Source organism: Mchenga conophoros, linkage group LG1 (genome assembly GCF_057382185.1).
Source record: "Mchenga conophoros isolate Kocher_MC1m ecotype Shallow Benthic linkage group LG1, M_conophoros_male_GT1.1, whole genome shotgun sequence".
NCBI classification, from domain to species: Eukaryota; Metazoa; Chordata; class Actinopteri; order Cichliformes; family Cichlidae; genus Mchenga; species Mchenga conophoros.
The window spans coordinates 5,501,179-5,525,612 of NC_140526.1; the positions used below are offsets into that span (position 1 = coordinate 5,501,179).

The 24,434-nt window shown below is 41.8% G+C and overlaps 1 protein-coding gene across 2 annotated transcripts in view; it reads left to right on the plus strand.

Annotated features, from left to right (window-relative positions):
* The first annotated feature begins 4,924 nt into the window (after positions 1-4,924).
* The window catches only part of cdh8 (cadherin 8), a 100,432-nt gene continuing 80,922 nt past the window's right edge, over positions 4,925-24,434 (plus strand). The window contains exons 1-2 of one of the 2 annotated variants that reach the window (XM_085290834.1): positions 4,925-5,250; positions 7,238-7,760. In XM_085290834.1, coding sequence (XP_085146960.1) covers positions 7,503-7,760 — 258 coding nt within the window. In that variant the 5' untranslated portion in view covers positions 4,925-5,250; positions 7,238-7,502. The remainder of the gene's footprint in view (positions 5,251-7,237; positions 7,761-24,434) is intronic. The other variant, XM_085290746.1, reaches the window with a different exon arrangement.

The window sequence follows — 24,434 nt, forward strand, 5'->3', positions numbered from 1 at the left end:
ATATCCTATTGTAACCCTTCTATTGGCCTACAGGTTGTGTAAATAGCACAAAGATTAGCTAGACAAGTTTGTGACTGAAGGAAAACCATGGTACTTTTGATCTTTCAATCATTTGGGAAATCCTGGGAGGAGAGTGATTAAGCACTGGTCCCAATAGTCCCACTTCCTTTAAAGCTTTTTTTTTTTTTTTTTTTTTTACAGTAAAATAGTACTGTGTCTTTTTCACTGTTCACAAACTAAACATGACCATTGCAGTGTTGATACCTTAGTAACTGAAGTGACAGTGACTTACAGGGTTCACTTTAAACTTTATTTATATAAGAACTACAAAAACATGACCTAATCTGATAATCAGTTAATAGTAGGAATAATTTTCTAAGCTAAATGCCTTAAATTGTTTCACTCTAGTTTCTGTAATGTGTGGATTTACTGCCTTTCTCTGTTGTATATAGTTAAAATGAAAATCACACATACACAAACTCCTAGACCCACACAGGTACACACGCACATTTCCAGATGTACATTTTTGGTACAGTATATAAGTACAAAAGCAGAGTTTATACAGTGCTAATAAGTTTGAAAGTACATTTATTTGAGTGTCTTCATAAGTTTATTTTAAGATACATACATTTTTAAAAACTGCAGCAAAAAAAAAGTAATGCTGCAAAATGAGGCTGTTATCAGTCAGAGGCTTTCCACATGGTATTGCGTAATGGATTAGAATCAGACTCTACTTTTCTATGTTAATAATTCAATTAATGCCCCAACACTGTTGGCTGAAATATATATATATATATCTATATATATATATCTATATATATATAGATATATACATTGGGTGAATGTGCAGTAGTAGCAGCAAGCAGGTGAATTCTGTACATTAATATGAATAGATATCTGACTATTTTACAGGATAGACAATATAAACCTATTTAAAATTAAAGGAATTGAAATGTACATTGTGCCTTGGTTTAGTGTCTGGAAGAGTCCTGTCTCAGTCAATTATAGATGATGTGAGAGGGCGGGTGTGTGTGTTTAGGGCATGGATGGCTTGGGGATAGAAGGTCCTCTTGAGTCTCTCTGTCCTTGCCCGGAAGATGCGGAACCTTCTACCAGATTGCAGAAGTTGGAACAGTTTGTTGCCAGGATGGGACGGGTCCTTCAGTATCTGCGCTGCTCTAGTCCGGCATCTCCTGGTGTAGGTGTCCTGAAGCGGGGGGAGAGCAATCCTGCAGCAGCGTTCTGCTGTACGGATCACTCTCTGGAGAGCTTTTTGGTCCTTCACACAGCTGTTCCCGAACCACGATGTCATGTTCTGTGTGAGGATGCTCTCCACAGCGCCTGTATAGAAAATCCTGAGGATCTTTGGAGAGACCCTGAACTTCCTCAGTTGTCGTAGGTGATACAGGCGCTGCCTAGCCTTTTTGGTCTGGACCTGAATGTGGGCAGCCCATGTCAGGTCTGAGGAGATGTGGACACCAAGATACTTGAAGGACTGCACCCTCTCCACTGGAGCTCCATTGATGATAATGGGCTTGTAGTCTCTGTGCTGACCCCTTCTGAAGTCCACCACCAGCTCCTTGGTCTTGCTGACGTTCAGCTGGAGGTGGTTGTCCTGGCACCACGATGCCAGATTCTTCACTTCATCCATGTAGGCCGCCTCATCATTGTTGGAGATGGCACCCAACACCACTGTGTCGTCAGCAAACTTCACAATGGTGTTGGAGCCATGGGTGGCCACACAGTCTGAAGTGTAGAGGGAGTAGAGCAGTGGCGAGAGGACACATCCCTGAGGTGCTCCTGTGTTGATGGTGATGCTGTTGGAGAAGCACCTGCCCACCCTCACCACCTGAGTTCTGCCAGTGAGGAAGTCCAACACCCATGCACACAGACGGCTGTTAAGTCCCAGATCCCTCAGCTTTGTGAACAGTCTGCAGGGCACTATTGTGTTAAACGCTGAACTGTAATCAACAAACAGCATTCGCACATAGTTACCCTGTTTCTTGTCCACGTGGCTGAGAGTGGTGTGTAGGACGTGGGCGATGGCATCCTCTGTGGATCTGTTGGATCTGTAGGTGAACTGCAGCGGATCTGTGGTGTCTGGGATGGAGGAGGAGATGATGTTCTTCAGCAGCCTCTCAAACACCTTCATTACTACCGAGGTCAGTGCAACTGGCCGGTAATCGTTCAGGGATGAGGGTTTGCTGTTCTTGGGCACAGGGATGATGGTGGATCTTTTGAAGCATGTGGGGACCACAGACTTCGCCAGGGACTCGTTGAAGATGTAAGTGAACACACCTGCTAGCTGGTCAGCACAGCAGCGCAGCAGACGGCCGGTGATGCCGTCTGGCCCCGCCGCTTTCCTTGTGTTCACTCTCCTCAGTGCCGCTCGGACGTCATGCTCCGCGATGCTGGTCACCGGTCTCTCGCTGATGACGTCACTGTCCTCGGTAGTCAGGCGGTAGATAGCATTAGCCGCCTGGCTAACCTCGAAACGGGTAATCAGAGAACTCAGTGCACTGACCCTCAAATTTGATGAGTAGCTCCAACAGACCCCAGAAATGACATCAGATATCGCTATCCAGAAAAAACCCAGTCCTAGGCACTGCACAGATATTACAGAGGAACCTCAAGCTCCCAGGCCTCTGGTAGAGGACCCAAACTTGAAGGATAAAGACTGCCAACAGAGCAAGTGGGGACGTGTGTTTGAGTCATCATTGCAAGGCACAACAATAGTGATCAAAGTACTAAGTAAAATGTATGATGATCAGGTGATCAGGATCATATTATTATCAAGAAGATTACAATTTTCAAGAGATAACACAGCAGGGAAGATAGAGGTTCACTTAGAAGCTATTAGCAATAACACCAATAAAGTCAAGCAGAGCACAGGAGGGATGTCAAGCTAATGGGCTAGTTTGAAGTTTCTAGTTATCTCAACCTTAGCCCAGTGCTGTTTCAAGGCTCACTGCTTATTAAAATGAGTTCTAGGTGTTGGGTTGGAGACTCTGTGAAATTAGTGGGGGCAGCAAAATTATCCCTACTCATGAACTCCTAAACAGAGAATACCCTGGAGTGACTATCCATAAGTGTGGACAAGCTTGTGCTTTAGATGTCGAACAGTCAAGAAATAGCAGAAGAAAACAAACAACAAACTTTATATATGCTAACAATCCCTGTGGTGATGACTTGTTATGTGGAGTCTGAGACGTGGAAATGTGGCACACGCTGCAACAGCTCTGTGATTAATAGTACTGACAAAGCAGTAACTAATGATCGATTGAGGATGCTTGGGTTCCAAAGACCATTTCCCCTTCACTTACTTTGCCTTTTTCAAAGCCATCTGATATTTTGATCACTGGCAGGGGCCATGTCAGTGGAATTAATCACTAATTTAAAGTTGAAACCTTCTAATTTGCACAAAACGCTGCTCACAGAAGGAGATTTTTGAATGATTAGTTAGTTTCAGATTCACCTGATGTCAGTGGAGCTGTTACCCTACCTTTGAAAGAACGTGCAATGAATAACGACAATGCAAGTTTTATGAAAGTGTATATTCTTGTATTAAACATGAATTAGGGCTTGCGCTTTGAAGTTTGACATCTTGTGTTAGGCAGTGTTTATGTGTGTGTGTGTGTGCGTGTGTGTGACAGAGAGAGGAAGATTAGACTGCATCTAAGAAATATTAGCTTCAGCTACTGTAATATGCCTTTTGGCTGTTTTATTTACTTTAAAGTTTGGAGTATTTTCTGTTTTTTAAATGCACAGCCCCTCCCAAGCAGTCATTCTTATACATTTATCTCTGTCCACACATATCTGCTACGCTTCAAGTGTCAGTCGGTGAAATCTTCATTCATATCGAGAAAGAGTAACATAGCTCAAGATTTACAGCCTTATGCATTATGCAGTAGGAGCTTTTAAAAAAGATGATTGGAGAATTCCCATCTGAAATGCAGCTGCAACATCAAAGCACGAGTGGGAGGAAAATTAAATGGTACAAAAAATGTATAATGGTAGACTTGATGTCTTTGCTAATTGGGATGTCTGGCACTTGGGTCAAAAGGGCTCCACCAGGAAAAACCTAAGAGGAACAACTCTCGTGTGTTAAGGTAGTAAGGTGTAACAACTTCTTGTGTTGAAGTGATGGGAACGTGACTTATCATTGCAACAAAGAGGAGGCAAATAAGTGCTCAGTGGAAGGAAGTGAGTTTCACAAAGAGATTCGGGGAAAAAGACAGCAATATGACAGTATACTGACATTCTTTTCCCGCTGCGCTAATGAAGCCCCCCCCCCCCCCCCATCCCCCGTGACTGCTGCTAAGTAGCTATACAAACACTAGAGGGCTCTCTATGTGGACAGCAGCACGGGCCTCTGTTGTCACTCATGCACTTTTCTGTACTCACACACACGCACATTCAGGCATGCAATGATGAGCGTGACCTTTTCACTAACAGTCTTAATGAAGACCTGTTTAACCTTTTCCTTTCTCCTTGTTTTCAAAAACTCTGGGATTTACGCCCTTTTTTTATGCTTTTCGTTTCCTTTCTTTTTTTTACACCAACTTTAGTTTCGAAAAATGTAAATAAATGTGACCATTGTATTCTGTGTTCTTTGCTTACCATTGCTTTCCATGGTAGCCCCGCAGTGTGTGTGTCCATCTGTTTATTGTTTAACCATATCAAATGGCATTGTAAATGAGCAACTTGGCTTCGTTTCACCGGTCGTCTGGCCTATTTAATTTCATTATTAACCCGGAGAACCGAAGGCCAACGCATGCGTCACTTACTAAAAGAAGAAGAAAAAGAGAGAGTAGAGAAAACACACACACTGCGATAAGAACCGTTTTACCTGCACACATCTAGATAATACCTACAGCTGCAGCCGGCAATGTGAGACGATAACCTTTGCGCGTCCGTGCCTGGGCAGAGCGGCATGCATTCATTTGTGCGCCTGTTGACCCGACTCCTCATCAACCCAATGAGCGCAGTGGAGGGGAGGCTCTCTTCGCCACCGTGCATCTCTCCTCCATCTCTTCCTCACTTTTCCAGTCGGCCAGCAAGCCTGTAGGAGCTCTTAACTACAACACCAACACTGTCACTCCGCACTGACAAACTGCGGGAAGGATTTCTAGCCGTTTGACTCTCCGGCTTTTGCTTATTTATCCACCGCCTCGAATGAAACGCATTGGAGTTTCTGGCGTTTTAAGGGGAGAAATAATGCAGCACTGGAAAAGGATGCAAGTCTCACTGGTAAGTACAGCCCACCACCATAATATATAAACCTAACAGGTATTATTGAGGTAAATTGGTGTTTTGTGGAGAGGTTGAACAGGACTTCTTATAACCCCTTTCTCCAACGCGTGGCTTCAGCGCATTTTGCCGGGCTCGTTTACAGGAGCGAGGTGACTCGGAGCGACAGAGCAAGTCTACAGAGAGCTCAGCAACTTAGGCTACATCTTTTGTAATTCATGCTTCCGTCACCAGTATAAGCCGGTCGTGTATGTCTGAATGCTTTTTTTGTTTTGTTTTTTTGAATTCTTATGCACGTTTAATGCGATGACACGGAGTGACTGTCTCCTCAAAGGGTAAAACTTCAGATAGAGAGCAAATTTGGGTAATCGGGATACTGCCTCAGACTATTTTAAAGCCATGAAAGGCGAGTAGTAAGCTCAAACTTTGGGGGTTTATCCTTTCATTTTGCTCGTTGACTAGCAATTAAAATCTCCCTATGTGGGAATTTCCTACCTTGGACAGCTCTTCTTCTTCTTCGCCGCTCTGTTCGCGGCTGAGCTGTCTGGACCGGCTGCTTTCTGGCGGGGAGCTGTTCTGTCTTCTTGGTGCTGAAATCGCTTGCTCTGTCACGCACCACAGAGACTTAAAATGCCGAAGAAATTATGTCAGTGATTTAATGTGACTGATTTTTAAGTTGGCTACGATTTGGCATTTTACCAGTTTCACTTACTCTCTCATCTGTATACAATTCCGTTTTCCTTCTTCTTCTTCTTTAATCTTTTTTTTTTCTTAACCTGGTCCAGGATCTCTTAGTCTCCGGGTCGGTGTCACAGTAATTCGGATCTCTTCACACTTTGTTATAGTGCAGCTTCAGGTGGAATTCATCGTTACTGTCCTTCGGAATGGGACGCTGTAATCACACAGCATATGACCACAGTGAGATTCGGTGCATAGTAAAAGTTACCAAAACTAAGATTAAACCGCGCTGAAAGTAAGCCGTTCTGTGCTCCGGTAGCATCTCCACCTCCATCAGTTTTAGCTGAGGACAACTCAAAGCCAACCCTTTGTACCTGTGCCTGTTTTACCCTCTGATTTTGCATTCAGCTGAACACTGCCCGTCAGACTGAGCGAAGCATTTAAGGAGCCGAAACTGTTCTTGATTGAAGGGCAAAATTTACATTAATTTACTCACTTCTTCTATTATGTGTTCCTGTAACATCAGTCTGTTGTATCCAATTTTGTGTGTTTGTGTTTCTGTGTTTACGGAAACAACTTTATGTTCACGCTTATCAGAAAACAGCAGTTCAAGTGTAATATTGCACATTTGTTTCAGTGAGTAAACATGGCTTTAAATACCACAGCAATTATTTCATCTGGATTACTTGGATATCAGTGAGCTGCAGTGCTGTTGACATGGCTCACCTGCTGCCAGCTTCTCTATTTAAACCTGGTGCTATTGCATGCATGCACGCACCAATATCTAAGGAATATGACCGCAGTCTTAAACAATGCTTAACCCGAAATGTATTGTCAAAACATTAATCACAAGGAACGTGTAATTTCTCAAAATCTATCAGGATAATCCCCAGAACAACAGATTAAAGCAAAGCAATCTGATATTTCAGGATGAATAGCCTCAGAGTGGAGACATAACCATTTGTTCTGTTGTAGCAGAATAATATGAAAACAAGATTGGAGCAAAGGGTCAGGCTGCTACAGATAGATCATTTGTAAAGATGAAGTGACATCCAGACTTCTTATCCTAAAATGAGAATTTATTTTCTTATTAAAAACATCTTTGTTGTATCATTTTGCTACTCTAGAAACATTTTTTCTTGCCTCTCATGCTATCTGTGTCATCTGATTTCTTCAAATGTTAATTTGACTCTGTTTTTTAGTTTGCTTTTGTTTTGTTTTTTTTCTGCCTCTCTCTGTCTTCATCATCTTCTGACAGCTCCCCACAAAACCAAGAGACAACTAACAAACTGTGATTTCTTCGTTGCAGGTCCCCCCCTCGGAATAATGCCAAATGGATGCTGTGCTAAGAGAGTTACCCCCTCACCAAATGCTATGGAGGTATGCCAAGGTGTGCAAGTGACCTTTACCACACCATGAATGCAAGCACTGCTGTTAAAGGAGGACACAAGTAACCTTTTCTTGTTATCTAACAAGGAGCGGTTGATCTGAAGAGAGGAGGGGGCAAACAACGCGGAGAGAAGAATCCCGTATAACAAACAAACAAAAAAACAAACAAAACACACAGCGACAGGATGCCAAAGCGGTCTGAGGAGATGCTCATGGATCTGTGGCTGTCCTTGCTGCTGGTGTGGATTACTTGTGTTCTGTCCGTGTCTATGACTCCTATCATAGGCCAGTCCAAAAGTACACAAACTGGTGGGTCCGCAGTGGTGGCGAGCGGTGTTGGCGAAGGACAAAGATTACTAAGCCGCGCCAAGAGAGGATGGGTTTGGAATCAAATGTTTGTGCTGGAGGAATTTTCTGGACCAGATCCAATTCTAGTTGGCAGGGTGAGTGCTGTGATTGTCAGCATTATATTAAGCTCGCTTATCGTGTGGAAACATTAATTCGGCCATTTGAATGCTCCCTCCATTTTTTTGTTCTTCCCATGGGCAGTGGGAGGGTTGTGGTTGTCAAGGGGAAACAGAGATATGGGGACGAGAGCGGAAGGCAGCGAGAGAGGGTCAGAAAATGCTCATAGAAATAATTAAGCTCCCATCAAATAATGGTGGCACATTTCTTGCTGTTACATGTGGATGTTTTTGCAATCCAAGTTAGTCAGAAACAGAGAAACAAACACAACTGTTAGTTCTTAACTTTTACTTTTTTTGCAAAAAGTAAAGGTACACGATGAGACTGCAGTCCCTGATTTTTTTTTCTTTTCATTTTAAAATGTTAGTGTTGTATTTTGACATGTAAATGCATTCTTTAGACACAGTTTATAGCATCGATAAAATCCTTTGAAATAATAGGTCTATTTTAGCACTGGTTACATTTTCCATTGCGGCTGTGTGATGGACAGAATTGCAGGCTAATCCTGCAGCTAAAGGCCACCTGCTCCCTGGCCTGTGTGGAAGTGTCAGGCAGGTTTCAGGGGAGGGGAAGGCTGCTGGCCAGCCCAGCCAAAGCAGCTTGTTCACAGCTCATTGCTGGGATTCACCTGGGGAGAGTAAGGCTGGCAGCCACGCTCACATCCCTCCCTCAGAATATCACCCAGCCACTCTGGCATGGGCAGGGATTCAGGCCATCAAGCATAATATTTGATCTTGTTCAGTCGTAGTTTTTGCAAACAGTTTATCACAGCTAATATTTGATAATTGGTTAGTATGTCTTTTTTGTTTGACTTTTTGCCGTTGCAGTGAGTTTAATTCTTTATTTCACTCCCTCTGTTATAACTGATGGCTGGACTGATGCAAAAAAGTTGTTTCTATTTTTTTTGTTTAAAAAAACAAAACAAAACAAAAAAACAAGGCAAGTGCATCATTTTATTCTCACTTTCCGTCTTTTTTTGTTCTTCATTTATGCTGAGCGTAGTCATATGGCTGCATCAATTAAACATTTACCACCATGTGGGATTTGCACCTGTGTTTTCTAAATACCATGCTAACACAAAAATGCTGTTAAGTGATGCATTAATCTTTCAACCGTATCAATTAGGCAGCCACTGCTGAATTTAACAATGGCTGCTCATCGGAATTCTGAAACAAACAAACAGTAACGGATCCACATTTTCCATTCTTGAGCCTGGATTTCACAGGCTAGATGTTCAGTAGCTCACAGCTGCAACTGAACATTTCACACATCATCACCCAGACAGTTATATATCCACAGATATTTAGCCACATAAAACAAGTCTCTAAAAACAGAATAAAGTCAGCACCCTTTAATAAAGATAAATATGTGGATAACACGGTTGTGATTTCAGTTCCAAGCTTACACACACTTTTGCTTTGAATACTGTGCTGTGTGCCCCTGGCCAGAGTGTCAAATGTTCTGCACATTGTCAGCAGAGAATTGGTGGCACAAAATCAAGTTATGTTCTCGGTCATGAAGGATGTGTTCTCTCAAGGCCTCAGTTAATGCTTTGCAAAGTTGACTGTAGGATAGGTTAGTCATAGATATAAGCATCTTCCTGTTGAAGGACAGTGCAAGGATTGGGGTAGGGTTGGGGGGCAGCTCTGGGCAGAGAAAAAGGCAGCTAGCCTTTTTTTTTGTAAAGCGATGATGATGGGTAGCGTTCACTGCAAGGTTAAGTGCTCATGAGTATGCCTGGCAGAGCTAAGATAAGTCCTGTGTTAGACCAAGATGGCACTGCATCCCTTTAAGACTATAAATCTCTCTTCCTTTCTGTCTCCTTTTCTTCCCCTTTCCCAGTGTTTCTCGTGCTTAATTAAAAAATGAATCAAATGGATGGGAGGTGTGATTCAAATGGGTCACAAAGCTCTCTGTGTATTTTGCACAATTTTCTCTGCTGTGTGAGGCCGCCTGTGTCTGCAGTTGCGGGATGGTTGTCAGCGAAGTCCAGGCCGAGACTGGACTCTTTCCATCCTATAGCTTTTTTTTTTTTTTTTTGCTGGTGCACTCTGATGACTATACAAATACTGGTAACAAGAGTAAGAGATTGTATTTGAGAGAAATTGTGCCATTGATTTTTAACTGTGTGTCAGCCACGGTGCTCTCTCCCAGCAGAGACTATTAGCATAAATGCAGGAAAGGAGGGGGAGGACAGGGAGGTGTGGAAGAGTGAGAAGGACGGCCATAAGGCGTGACAGCCCCCTTCCCTTTTGGTGTTCTTCTTCAGCGCATCGTTTCTCGACATTGTGATTCACTGAGCGGCGTGCTCGTCAACCCCCGTCAGTCCTGCTTGTGTCGCGGAAGCAGACATGCAGTACCTGTTAAAGTGAAGTCGGGGAGACAGCTGTGAAATCTTGTTGCTGTAGCTTAAAACGAACAGCGTTGGAAGGGATTTTAGGATTACTCATCATCAGCTAGGATGGTTCAGAAATATCCCATCATTAAGAACAGAGAGCTAGTTCATATGGACACATGTTTGCTCATCGATGACAATGAGTGGGAGATACCAATACCACTTGAGCGCGTAAAGACTCTTATGGAGACCACTGGAAACCAGGCAGAGGGTAATTTTGGGCAAAGCAGCTCTCGATTTACCATTGCATTATCACAATGGTGAAAAATAGCTTTTATTTTAGTATAAAAAAGAGTATTGTAGTCGAATTTCGGACTTTTTTTTCTGCGTTTCTGTACAATGCCTGGCAAGGCATTAGCCATGTTTGCCAACCATTTTGCATCTTTAATCAGAGCAATTTCAATTATTCAAACATACAACAAAGAAACTCAATTACACCAGGCCATTAAAGGCAAAACATTGCCTTAGAACAGAAGACAAACACTGAACAAATTGCTGTGTTTGCACCGAAGAGATATCAGAATGTGTTTTCTTTGTAGTGCAAGGCAGATTGATGGCAGTTTATGAAGGAACAATCTCACAGTCTCAGATTTAACTCTTAGCTTTACTTCCAGGCAATCATTTAGCATATGGTGTAGTATTGCTAATGATGGATTCCAGGGCTGAGTTGTACTCAAAATGTGTTAAACTGAGTGATCCCTCATCCTATTGTCTAGCACTTTTATTCACCACAGGACTGAATGCGTTTTGTGTTTTTTTCACAAAGAGAATAATGGACCATTAATATTCATCAATTCAGGTGAAACTATAAGATTGCCAAGAGTGACAGTGATGCAGAAAGAAAAATCTGGCTTTGATTACCGATTCAGCAAAGACAACAGATGAATCTCTACAAAAAAAAGAAGAAAAGAAAATGCTTTGTCTTTCTTCACATAGGTTCTTGGGGAAGAAAATGCAAGCTTTATTCTTCCAAACAAGCTGTTTGACAGAACTCCCAACGAGAAGAGCCAGAGCACTATCAGATTGGTGGTGTAATATAAGTCTGCTGGGTGTTTTGCTGGAAGCTAAGGTGATATTCTGTAGCTCTGTTCCCCCCTAAAATTGAAGACCTTTTTTCTTGTACTGACTTGTGTGAAATGGTTCAATCTTCCGTTCTTGTTTTCCCCTTCAGATGTACGTTCAGGTGAAACTGAAAGATCACAGCTTGAACCCATCCGCGTGTTCCTTGGAAAAAATGTGTCCCCAGTATGTGTTTATTTATTTATTGAATTTTGTATTTGAAAAGGTAAAATTCCCATCACTTCACATGATATCAGAAGAGAATGTTATTTTTTTCAGTCTGTTTATTGTCTCAGTCTGGACCTGAATAGATTACGATTAGCTAGCACAGTTTTTCGAATTCGGTTCAGATCTTTTTGTTACTTTCTGTGCTTTGGACTGCTATTACAAGATGTGGCATATCACTCTATAAATACTGATGCAAGCTACTTTTGCTCAGCTGGATTGCCTCTCTCAGTCTCTGTCCCCCACTTCTACCTCCACCTCTTTCTCCTTCTTTCTCTCTGTGAAGGGGTGATTATGGAGAGAGTGGCTCTTGAGCCCAAGTAAGCTTGCCTCTGGGGCTGATGGGGTGTGGTACAATGACATTGTTAAAATTTCTCAGAGTGTTTGGCTTTGGCGATGTGAAGCAGTGAGGCAAAGCTAAGGCGAGATTGAGTCCTGAATACAGCTGCCAGAGAAGCCTCAGACTCCCTGGTCCCGCTAAAGGCGCCACTGTTGCCGCTCGAGCAGATCAAAGGTTGAGCTTGCTCCTTGACTCAGTAGTGCCGATTTGGCCTGACGTTAATGAGGATCGCCCACCTTTATCTGAATTTACTCTGGCTCCAACTGTTGAACGGATATCTGGCTATGTCCTTGATTGATGGATGAGGAGTGGGAGTTAATGAGAATATTAGCCGATTTATTGCCAGTGATTGATAGCCATTATGACACATAAATTATAAGCATTGGCTCAGATATAATTAATTCTGAAATATAGCCCAAATTAGACACAGGTTCCAGTGCCATAGTGAGAGGGTTGAATAAAAAAAGCTGTCACCAAATCCAGAAAAGGAAAGCCCATCAATGTTTGTTGGACTTCTTTCCATTCCATTTGGTTTCTCACACCCACAACAGCTCCTGGAATACAGCTCTGTAATCTCTCTTCAGGCAGCACCACACAGATCCACATTGAGCTACAGCTCCTCTGTCTTCCAGCTCTTAGATCTCCATTCCCTCTTCATTTGCAGTTTAGAGAAAAAAGCAACCCCCCCCCCCCCATTCCCTTAAAAAACAAACAAACAAACAAACAAACAAACAAACAAACATTAAAAACACTCTAACATATCCCTGTCCACTACTTCCTGCACCTTCCCCTGCCCTGTTACCACACTCTCCTCTTTCCCTGTGTGCCTCACCTGTACAGTACATCACTAATGCCAGCAAGGCCATTATATCAATGGGCCATGGTCACCCCCCCCCCCCCTTCCTTTTTTCCAATCTCTCTCTCTGTCTGTCCCTCCCAGTCTGTAATAAAATACTGGGCCCAGTGATGGCTCTGATAGAGCTGTGGGATCACATTAGTGTTGCCCTCGAAGAGCTTGACAGGTTGTCTATGGCTTTGTATTGTCATCCTGGTTCCCATTAACAAGCTGCATATGTGTATGTGCATGCGTGTGTTGTACTCCAGTCCATTCAGGAGTGTTGAGACAGACTAAAATGAGATGAGCGGACACCAGCTTGGATGGAGTATATTTAGACATTAGGGTTATGTGTGCAAGAGTAAATACAGTGTGTCCACGAAGCTTTATAGCTGGTCTATCTTAGCAAACATTTGCTGGGTTTTCACTGTGGTCATATTTCTGAAAGATTTCTCTCTAAACTGCACGATATGTGCTTTGAGCAGAAATTGCAGGTTGAAATCTACAGTGTTTCAAATTTCCAGGTGATCTCATCCTCACTGGCCTGATTACCTTTCCAGTGTACTGACAGTGCTTGTAGCTTAAATGTTATTGCCAAGAATTTTATTTTTACCAGCATGTCATTTAGTATAAGTATGATATGCCATATTTAAAAATATCACTGATTTCATTTCCCCCTTTATGTGTTTTTAAACACGCACACACTCACACACACCTCACAACCAGACTTCCACAGATCACAATTTCCTGCTTCTCCTCTCACATACAGCCACTGCTTACATACAATTACACACTATATTTCCTCCTTGTGTATTTTCTTATGGGAGCTGAAATAATGTTTCAGTTCAGTGTATCATAGGGGATGCACCTCGTCCGTCATCCCTGGAAGCTCTCTTGTGTACATGCATCAGCTGCAATAATAATTTAACAGGAAAGCACATCCATTCACATGGCTTCAGAGTCCCTGAGCAAAGTAACAAGCTTGCTGCTATCACTCACATCTGTGGCTCAGCATGATTAAATCCATGTTGTACAGTGAGTAGCTCATGTGGGGGCCACTTTTCCGAGTTTCTGCATCAGTACTAATTCATAACAAATGGTCCCTTTATGGTTTCACCTTGGACTGCATTGCTGCGATTAGCTTGCTCCCATGTCACTGTTTGTCAGTCAACAGTGTCGAACTCTTCCAGCTATAATCCAGAGAAACACTATCCTCTCATTAAGTCCGAATCTTAACTACCCCAGCCCTCTCTTAACTGCCTTCCCTCCCCTCAGCTCTCATCTCCTCCTGCTTCCCTCACTCTCCCTGGCTCACCGGGCTTGGCCTGTGCTGGCTGTGCGGAGGTGGAGCGCTTAGTGGGCTAAATCATCTGGCACTCTGCCTTGAACTTTGCTCTAACTAATTTATAGGAATTAAAGCGGTTCACCTCACAGGCTTGGCTGATGCATTGGTTTGTCTAAATTAGCCATGTTTCTTTTAAAAATGGGCTCAATTTTGCTTTGTTTGATTACATCTTTTTTTTCATCAAGAGTTAAATTTAACAGACTCGAGTTTTGTCTTTGCTGAAAAGTTTGATTTCTTAGGCAAAATATTATGCGCAGCTAAATTAGGCAACAAGTTATCTGAATGACGTTGGACATTCTGCATACTTATAAATATGGATTGTGTTTTCAAGTCAAATCGCTGGCCAAGCATTAGTAGCAGTAAATGAGGTTACAATTATTCAAATCTGATTTTTCAGATGAACAGATTATGAATATCTGAAACCTGCTAATTGGCCCTTGCCTCTGCCATAGTCTTTTGTGGGCATAAGGCACAGAACCAGCAGTAGTAGCTAAAGATGCTTGCTTCCATGCCAGTGTGCTCTTGTGGGCTGGATGTTTGGCTCAACTCCCCAGGAAGCTCCTCTCCTATGGACAGATCCCAGCGTATGTGAAACGCTGCAGGCAGCTGCAGGCGGCTTATCCCTGCGCCTCTGCTCCCATGCACGTCCCATCAGCCAAACTGGGACTGCCGGAGTAATCTTGTTAAGAATGGATGTTGTTATTGTGTGACTGGCTGTGCATTTGGCTTCACGGTTAGCTGGGAGCACACGTGGGCTGGAGCAGGAGAGACAATGGGGAAGGAGTTCTGGATCAGTTGGAGGGTGAGTGCCTATTTCTGGCACTTAAAAGATGACAGTCCTCAACATTTTTCCTCTGCTTCCTTACTGGCACACCTTGGCTTCCCTCCTATTTCTTCCCTAGCTAGTCCCTAGCCCCCTCCTCACCTGCCTCATGCAATATAAAAACAAAGTGGCCTTAGTAAACAGTGGGTGTGACATTTACTTGAAGATTGGTGTCTTCACCTATAACGGGTGTTAAAGATGATGATTATCATTACTGCTGAGTTGAAGGCTCGGGGTTGCTCACCTCAATCACGAATGTGACAATAAAAGAAAACACACACACATACATAAGGAGAATTGGCGGCGCCATCCTTTGTGCTTGCTTCTGCCTTAATGCAACCACTCCTGACTCGGGTATCTGGGTGCCAACAGACTGTGGCTTTGACCTTTCTCACAAATGAATTATTTTGGTTTAATGATCCTTTCTGCAGAAAGAACAAAAAGATAGCTGAAATAATAGCCAAGGGAGGCGACAGAGAACGTAAAAGGGCAGCACCCACACACCCGCCATACTTTACTACCCAACCTTACTTGCATTCTACCTGTGAATACACCTGTATCCCTTCAATAATCCTTCTTCCTAGTGTTTGTGTCTCCAAGGTGCATGCGATACAGCTAGCCTGTGTCTTATAAATCAACTAACTTCAAGAAAAAAAATATATGTATATGTAAGAAGCAGGTGGCGATGATGGAAACACATGCGTCTTTGTGTGTGTGAAAGTGACACTTTGGATAGTTCCCCCTCCTCCGATGTTTGATTAAGTCTTCTTTTTTCTGTCAGATCAGAAAAGGGGGTGGGATGTGAAGAGGAAGGGGGGATGGAGTGTGTGTGTGTGTGGGGGGGGGGGGGGGGGCTGCATGAAAAATTCAAAACGTTATAATATAAAATCCAGATGAATCATGAATGCTTAATGGGAATCAGGGCCGAGCATGCAGGATGTTGAAAGTGTTCTCAAAGATTCCTGGTGTATGTGTGTCTACTATTGGAGCATGCACAACGAGGGACATGGCATGTTACGTTGCCTCTCTCAGCTGCTCTCTGCTCTCGATGGCAACAAAATGATGTGCTGAGGGACACCGAATAGAGGATGCCAGAAACATGTGAAAAGCTTTTAGGGGCTATAGGCCGTCTGTTACTGAAGTCTGGCTAATTGCCTTTATCCTAGCGGTAAATGCTTGTTGTTCTGCTTGTGGAGCGGACATGCACCAATGGTCTATCTGATGAAATATTAAAAAATCTTCACCAATGCGTGGTCTTCTCTATTGTGGTTTAATGAAATGCAAAGTTCCAAGAAAAACTGCTGCTATTATGAATAATAGAACATCCAATTAGTGTAACATCATCGTAAATGAGTTTGATGAAAGACTGGACTTATGTAATGTTGGAGGAGGGTGAACATTTAGTTAAGTTATCAAAGCGTTTAAATGTAGTATCATTGCAGAGGTTGATTACTTATGGCTTAATGGTGATGTCATACATGAATAAACACGAGTATTTCTTTTGGTTAAAGCTAATAAGGATGATTTCACAGACAAACTGATGTTTGAATTCTTTACTTTTATTTTGTTGTTTGTTTTTTGGTTTTACACAAAAAGGTTGGAACCATTTTTGTACATAAATGTAGAAACAGCACTGAGAGCCCAAGCACTCAAGTGATATCTGAAAGCCAGAGTTATTTTCTATGGTAAGCTAGTGATTGAAAAATGTTGTGTTACATGAATGTTGACACAAGACTCTCAAGAAGCTCTCAAAAGCCGGTTATCTAATATTGCCCCGAAGGCTGGACTACCAACTGGGTTATTGCCCTCAGCCTCCAGACCCAGAGCCCTGGGTTTAGTCTACTTCATTTATGTTCGTGTAATTTCTTTAACTGCAAATTTGTTACAAATTTGTAACTTTGATGAAGAGTATGAACTATTACATCATCACAGACCTCACGGCACCACTTGTGCAATCTTGTTCAGAGACCTTATTTACTTTATTTAGTAATGAACTCATTTGTCCTAATGATGTTTCAAATCAAATTGCTTTATTTTTTTTCCTGTTTCTGCAATTAACACACAGAAAACATCTCACAAGGTTACATTATTTCTTTAGTGATGCATTGTATGTCTTGTACTTCTATGATGACATTAATCATTTTTAAAAATGCATTGTTCACTGTGTAAAATTAGTAATAAATGGCCTAATTTACATATTCAAGAAATCTGGCAAATGTTCACAATTAGTGGCATTTTTAATTACTTGAAGTGGATGGATTACTTACCAAGTTGTTTCTTTGTCAGATCAAGAGTGCCGGTTGGTTTCTGGGTAACAAAGAAAAAAGATAAAGTGAAATAATTAGTAGTTTCAGCACAAGCCAACAAGAATCTTTATGCCCTTGGGCACCTTAAGAGGTTAATTCAGCCATAGTTCCTTCTCATTCAGCATTACAGTAATATCATAAAGAAGATTGATTGTTTCACTCACTTCTTGATTAGATTTAGGCATCATGAGATACTTGAGAACAAAAATCATGGTTTTGGTAAATATTCACAATGTCAGTTGTCATGTTAAAAGGGAACTTCTGATTTAATGCCCAAGTGTGAGCATATGATGAGCTCAAAGTAAGAGCAGCATTGTCTATCCCACATTATGCAAAGGGGGTGTCTTTAATTTTTTGTCCTGTTACCTCAGTCGTACTGGCTGCATCAAAGGAGTTGGTGCTTTGATTTCTGCTTCCTGTGGCCTGCATGTCAGAGTCCTCGGATAAGATACATGATAAGGAAAGTGCTGCATGTATACAGTAAAATTATTGTGTGTGTGTGTGTGTGTCCGTGTGTGTGTGAACAGATGAATGGAGCTTGTAGTGTAAAGCAATTTGAGTAATCAATAAAGCCCTATATAGATGCAGTTATTTTTATTTGTACGTTACCCTGTAATTGAATCCTTACACAGAGGAACAAATGAAGTGTTCAAATGTCAAATAGCAGATGGGACTGAGAACTGGTAACAATTTCAGCCCACTAGCAGGGTTAGCAGACTGTGTGGTCAGTGAAACTGAAGCAAAATTAGCTTTACTGGTCACCCACACAGAATTTGTACATATCAAATGACTGAATATTACAAAGCACAACCAACAGTGTATGCACTCTGGAGACTTTGTTTGTCTGTAGGCAACAAAAGCATGCTATATTATCTAAATATAGCATGCTATATCTAAAATATCTAAAAGTAAAATTAAGGAATTTAATATTTTATACTGAGTTCTTATTTACATATGGCACTTTAAATGTTGGTAATTGTATACCAATGCAGAACCAATATGTCTTACAAACAGCTTGGAGCCATATGGGGCTTGGAGCCTGCCCCAGTACGCATTGGGCAAGAGGTGATAGTTTGGCACTATTACAGGTTGCCAATCCATCACAGTCGAACACACAAACTCTCTCACACACATAACACATTCACACCTACAGGCAATTTAGAATTTCCAGTTCACCCAACATACATCTGTGAGTGGAGCAAAGTCAAAGATGCATAGCAATTCAACTTCTGATGCTATCTTTTAGAATTACATTTTGGAAATTATAATTTACAACAAAAGAAAACAAAGAAGAAAAGAAAAGTAGAGAAGCTTTTTTCAAATTTGTCATTAATAATTGTATTTGAGTAATACATTGAACCAAATGCATCCAAAAAATGTAGCAGCGTCAATAACATAGTATGCTTTGTGGAAATTCTTTGCAAGCATTGAAGAGTGAGACTAGAAAGTGCAAAGATGCTTTAAAGGTAACAAAAACAAAGAGCTGTGTCTTAGAGGGAACCCCCCCCCTCCTCCTGAGATGTCTCTCCTCGACACCAAGAAAAAGAACCCTTTGCCAAATGGCACAGTGCCCTTTTTATGTTACTTTCTCTGCTTTATTCACGTCACGAAACCGCATTTCTGCTGTTAGCTGATGAAGACAATGAACAGCTGTGGTGAAGCAGCAATATTTTAATGCCTCCACAGATCTTTGAATGGTTTGTCATTGGGGGAAACGACCTGGGCCAACCCCAAAATCATTGTAGCCTCCATCTGGATGGAAGCAGTCACACAGGTCCTCGTTTCTCTCCATCTCAATCTGTGCAGCCCTCTCAATGTTTACAGAAGCTGGGCCTGCTTGAACCACCACTTGCCAAGATGTGGCATGTTTATCAGCGTCACTCTCTGCACACAGTTACACGCAGACACATAAACACAGATGCACATGCAAACACAAACACAAACACACATTGTCTATGTGTCTCGTTGAGTGGCCAGATAAGAAAAACATGACATTATCTTTTTGGTGTGCCCGTGTACCAATGCATGCCCACTCACACAAGCACGTTTCTGTCCATGTGTGAACACACTTAATGTGTATACTGTCAAAATGCTAATGCCATATCTGCCTTGATGACCTTCTCTTCTTTGTTGATGCCCAGTGTTTTTATAAATACTGTGCTGATATCCTGGGATGTGTAATTACCGCACTGCAGCAACACACTGCCTCTTTATTAGTTTTCTGACAATGGCCTTCCTCATCACTGCTGAGCACTCTGTGTATGTGTGTGTTTTAGTGTGTGACAGGGTATTCTGTTGTCCTGTTTGCACAGCTGAATCCTATAGTACACTAGCAGTTCTCATGCTGCTGCTCTGTGGTTTAAGTGTGTGATGTTGCTTCTATTTATATGTCAGTGTAGCTCAACAATAGTCATAATATCCATAATATCCCATTTCTTATCCAGTTATTCATCTACAGGAGCTTCTTAGAAATTATCTCTGGGGATTCATAAATGGATCATATCCAGTCCAACACACAGATGAAAATAGGATGGAGGGATTTAACTGAGCAGATGTGTGAGTGTGCGGCATTGCTTCAACAAATACCACATCGGATCAAGATAGGATTCGGATCAGGTTTTATCAACACAAAATGTGTGCTAACATTTACAATGCAAAAATAGAAGTGGGTTTCCTGTCTTTGTTGCATCACTGGTGCGTAGGGAAAATGCATGTCAAAAAGGTCTATGTGAATACGTAATGGGATCTTGGTCTGCACTGGCTCGGCATTTGTCGATAAGGATCACACTCCCCAGGTTCGACCCAGGGGATTAGGGCAGAGGCCGTTTGATCTTAGCGGTTTTGCATAAAAATCACAAGTCTCCAGAATCCTGTAGCAAAGGAGCTGAGTTAGCTAATTGGGGGGGAGTGGGGTGCTGCTACATGCCGGGTTGGACTTCATGTGGTGTCCTCAAGATGCCTTTGACAATGCTGCAATTACTGTAAACTCAGAGTGCTGTGTTAATGACGATTTCAAAGTAGAGGAGACTAGGGGGTATTTTGGGTCATGAGGCAATTTACACATTGTAACAATGCTTTTAAATATAGCTAACAAACTATCTCAATACTGCAGCTGTGTAAGCACAAATAACAACTTGTCCCAATCAGACAGGAAACTAAACATATCCATCATCAAATAAAAGCTGTGGTCAGCCGCAGCGTATCAGAGCGTATCCTGCTCTAAAACTGCATTCAGGGTCCCCTGCGTCCACATCGGATCCACATGTGCCTAAGCAGCCAACACAGCAAAAGCAGAGGGGGTGTGCCAGTTACGGAACATAATTGCTACTAATGACCATTAAGAGTTTGGTTTTCATCCTCCGGGGACTGCAGAAAAGACCTTCTGTCTTATCAGTTGATTAGAAACAAATAGAGGGGGCCGGATCCTGCATATTAAGTAAACAGGGGGCTAAAATGGTGTTACTCTATCAGGAGAAAGCCTAATGGAGTTGCTGGTAGCTCATCCTCTGCTAATGTGTCAGCAAATGGACAGCTACTCAGAAACCCCCGATCCACTTGTCAAATATTGGTAGCAGTTTGGAGTTTTTTTTCTCCTGCCAGTTGAAACTGTATCTGAAAATAACTAAACAGCAACAAAAAAATAATTCCATCAGCTGCGTCTTAGAGTTTAGTTTCCTGCTTCTAACAGTGAAATGCTGTAGACCTTTGCGCTGCTCTGTAGTAAAGACACTTATGTTTTTCCAGCAGCAGTGCTGGTATCCAACTGTCAGCGATGGCAGCAAAGTTGTTTTTTCCTCTCAGAGGATTCATTTGCATTATGCAAATGAACAATTGATATGGATCTTCTCCCCTCCGATGAACATTTTGCACAGCAATTTGCCAAGCAAGTAATTACTTATTGACAGAATGATATTACACAGGAAATTGTTGTATAAAATGGCAAACTCATCTCATTGAAATGGTGGCAAAAATAATAAGAATAAGAATAATAAAATTAGAAGTCATCTGTTAAATGGACATGAGTTATGGGGGCTTGCACTCATCACAGCTCTTAGTGCGCTCACTTCACTGCCACCTGTGGTTGCACTCTGGGCTCGTGGCTTTGCATTTTAATTAATTCCAAACATTATTAAGGATACAAATTCACTGTCTCACTCGACTGCACTACGCAATGTAGTTGAGCTGCAGGAATATCAGCAATTATCCATATAGTGATGGAATATTTATGCTGTGTTTGTGTACCCTGCATGTCATATTGTGTTCTACCTGCTGATAACACTTTCTTTTTTACTTGTTGTAACATGCTAAAACTGGAGAAATGCAAAATATTTGAAAGTGAATAACAACTCTCAGAATGTGCATATGAAAAAGTTAAAATGAGACTTTTCAACTCTTAGTCACACCTACCTCTTTTTTTGGCAGGGGGCATTTTCTCCTGTTAAAATATAAATCAAAGACTGGCTTCAAAAACTATGAATATGTCCATATATCTGATATTGTTTTTTAAGGTTAGTGTAATATCAGCTCTGAGGGAACGTCGAAGCATTCATCAACAGAGAGCATTTGAACACTGTGACCTTTGATAACCTTGGTTGGAAAAAAAACGCTTCACAAAGCGAGTAAGGAGGGCTCTCTGGTCAGCAGGACAAACTCAGACTTCTTTTTAATCACCTAATTCATAAGGACCATTTATATTTCCTTTTTTCTGTTTCCACCTTTGCCGCAGAAAGAAATTATTTTTTCAATGCGCTTGTGTCAGCGCCATTCCAGCTCTAATATCGAGCATCCCGAGAGATTGGCACCTGGAGGAAAACAGAGAGGGAAAAAGAAAAAAAGAGGGCCAGTGTGCAGCTGCATTTTCTTCCTCAGTAATCAAATCCCTCAAAAGGGGTCCATTTTTCTTCATCTCCCCAGGTCCATAGGACCTTTAAACAGAGCAAGGCACCAAAAGAAGGCGCCATAGAACACAATTATAATTCCAATATAGTCTTGTAAAGAAAATGTAAACAGATAGCCAGGCTGCAAAGCTGCCCCCATTTTCCCAGAAGACTGGTAATAAAGTAGAAAAGATGTAATACTGGAAGAGGCTTTTTACCCCCTGTCCTTTTCTCACTCCAGAAATTGAAAAGTGTGGCTCTCTGCAGTGGTGCTAGTAGAAGAAGGGATGCTCCGAGATTTATGAGAGATTTAAAGGGGAGACAGAACCGGGGTAGATTTTACCAGAGGCGTTAATGTGGTTTTGCAAATGAACTTTAATGCATGAGTATTGATAAGAATAAATGCTGCTATGCAGCACTAGCAGAATGGTTTTTTCTAGTACAGTAACTGCATGTTTTGTCACAAGCTTAATTTCAGAACCCTCCAGACTCTGACAGGGGACACAAACAAGCCAACATCCCCTCCAGAAGTCTGAACAAGAGCAAATTGGTGGCAAATTTTGATTTGTAAGAGTGTGCAGCTTTCCTATTGGCAAATCTTGAATTCTCAGAGCGAGACATTTTTATCCCTTCCTATACAGTAGTTTCCCCCACTCGTGAATATTCTGTTTGTTGTGTGATGTCTTGGGGGTAGTGTTTGTTTTATGCCTGGTTTTGTTTTTTCTCCAGTTTATTCTCCAATCATTGGAATGCAGAGAAAAACAGCAATAGGCTACTTATGATAATTTCCTGGCAGCGGTTGCAACTGTTCTAATAATTATTACTGGTACTGGAAGCTGCTGGGGCACACAGCTCAGGGGTTTGTACATGTGTGTGCACGTACCAGGGACCAGTGTCTTTGTGTTGGACTCGTTCAGAGCAGTCCTCAAACTTGAAATCATCCATCATTTATACTTCAGTAACAGTCATGTAAGGTCAGGAATGTTCAGTCAGTAAAACAAGCTGGATGCTTAGACAGTGTTGCTGGATTTTCAGCTGTTTTAGGAAAAGTCTATTCTTATTATGCAAAAGAGATGATGGCCGACATCTGCTGCCGCTCTTTGCCATATGGGCTGTTTGGTAAGATCCAGTGACGTGACCTTTAGCATTTCAGTGTGAATCCAGTCTTGTAGAGTTACTCACTTTGCCTGAGAGAAAATAGGCTCCAAGAGTTGTTTAGTGGGATGAATGTGTGGCTATGCAGTTTCCCACCAAGTGTAAATCACAGAGAGAAAGAGAAAGGCATGGATGCTTGTTCTTGTGAGAGTGTGTATGTATGAATATCCATGTACTTTCCTGTGTGTGTGTGTGTGTGTGTGTGTCTGTGCCGATCTCAGTCCGGGCCAAGAAACAGTAAGGCCCGGCAGGCTGGGAATGAGTGGAGAAGGGGGGTGTGACAGTTTTGTGTGAGAAGGGGAAATGGCATGGTGCTAGTGAAGCTAGTCATCCGTCTGCTGTGACACCCAGCATGCATGGGAGATGTCCCCAGGACTCGGCAAAGGCAGAGGAAGTGTGGTCTTACAGAAGAGTAGGAAGTGTCATTCTCTCTGTAAGTGTCAATGTCTCTGGTTCGTTGTCTTTCTGTTACACATGGCCACCATATTCCTGATTAAGATTTTCTGTCACATTCTAAATGTCCAGCCACTTTATTGTAAAAACATTTATAACCTGCTGCACCCTGGACTACTCCCCAGGCCTATGAAATACATATCCATGAAATATATCGTCAGCCGTGACACTAAGTCTTATGAATGAAAGGACTGAAGGGTCCAGTTTGCTGCTTATTCTTAGATGTTAGGAACTATCACCACTTTTGCCACACCAGTTTTTCTTGCTGTGGGGAAATATACATATTTTTGCTTATAATATGTCCAAAATTCTGATTCCTGTCTCCCGAGGACCCAACCAATTCTTTTAAGTGTTCTATTTCATTGGATTAAGGAAAATATATTCCACAACAAATTAGCTCTTCATGACATACAAAGTTTAATATATCTCAATTCACATTTTCAGTAAATAGAACTTTTAATGGACTTTTATTTTTAATGATGGCAGCATTTTGAAGGGAGTATTCAATTGCTTGTGAATCCTTGTGAGGCAGTAAACTCTACACAAACATGATCATTCTAACTATTGAAGAGTGAAGGATAGCTCACATTGAGAACACTTGTATAGATTAGTTTTTCAGATGAGAAACATAGGAAAGGAACAGAAGGATGAAGGTCCATGCTGGAAAAGCGTTGAGGATGTTGCCCTGTGTATCTGAGGACACTGCTCATAGAAATAAAGGTTTTACACTAATTGAATGTGCTTTTTATAAAGGGGGGTATTTGTATTTGGTTTTTGTTCACTCATACGTCCGTGGGCTTCCAAAACACACTATATATGTATCACTAACAGAACAAATA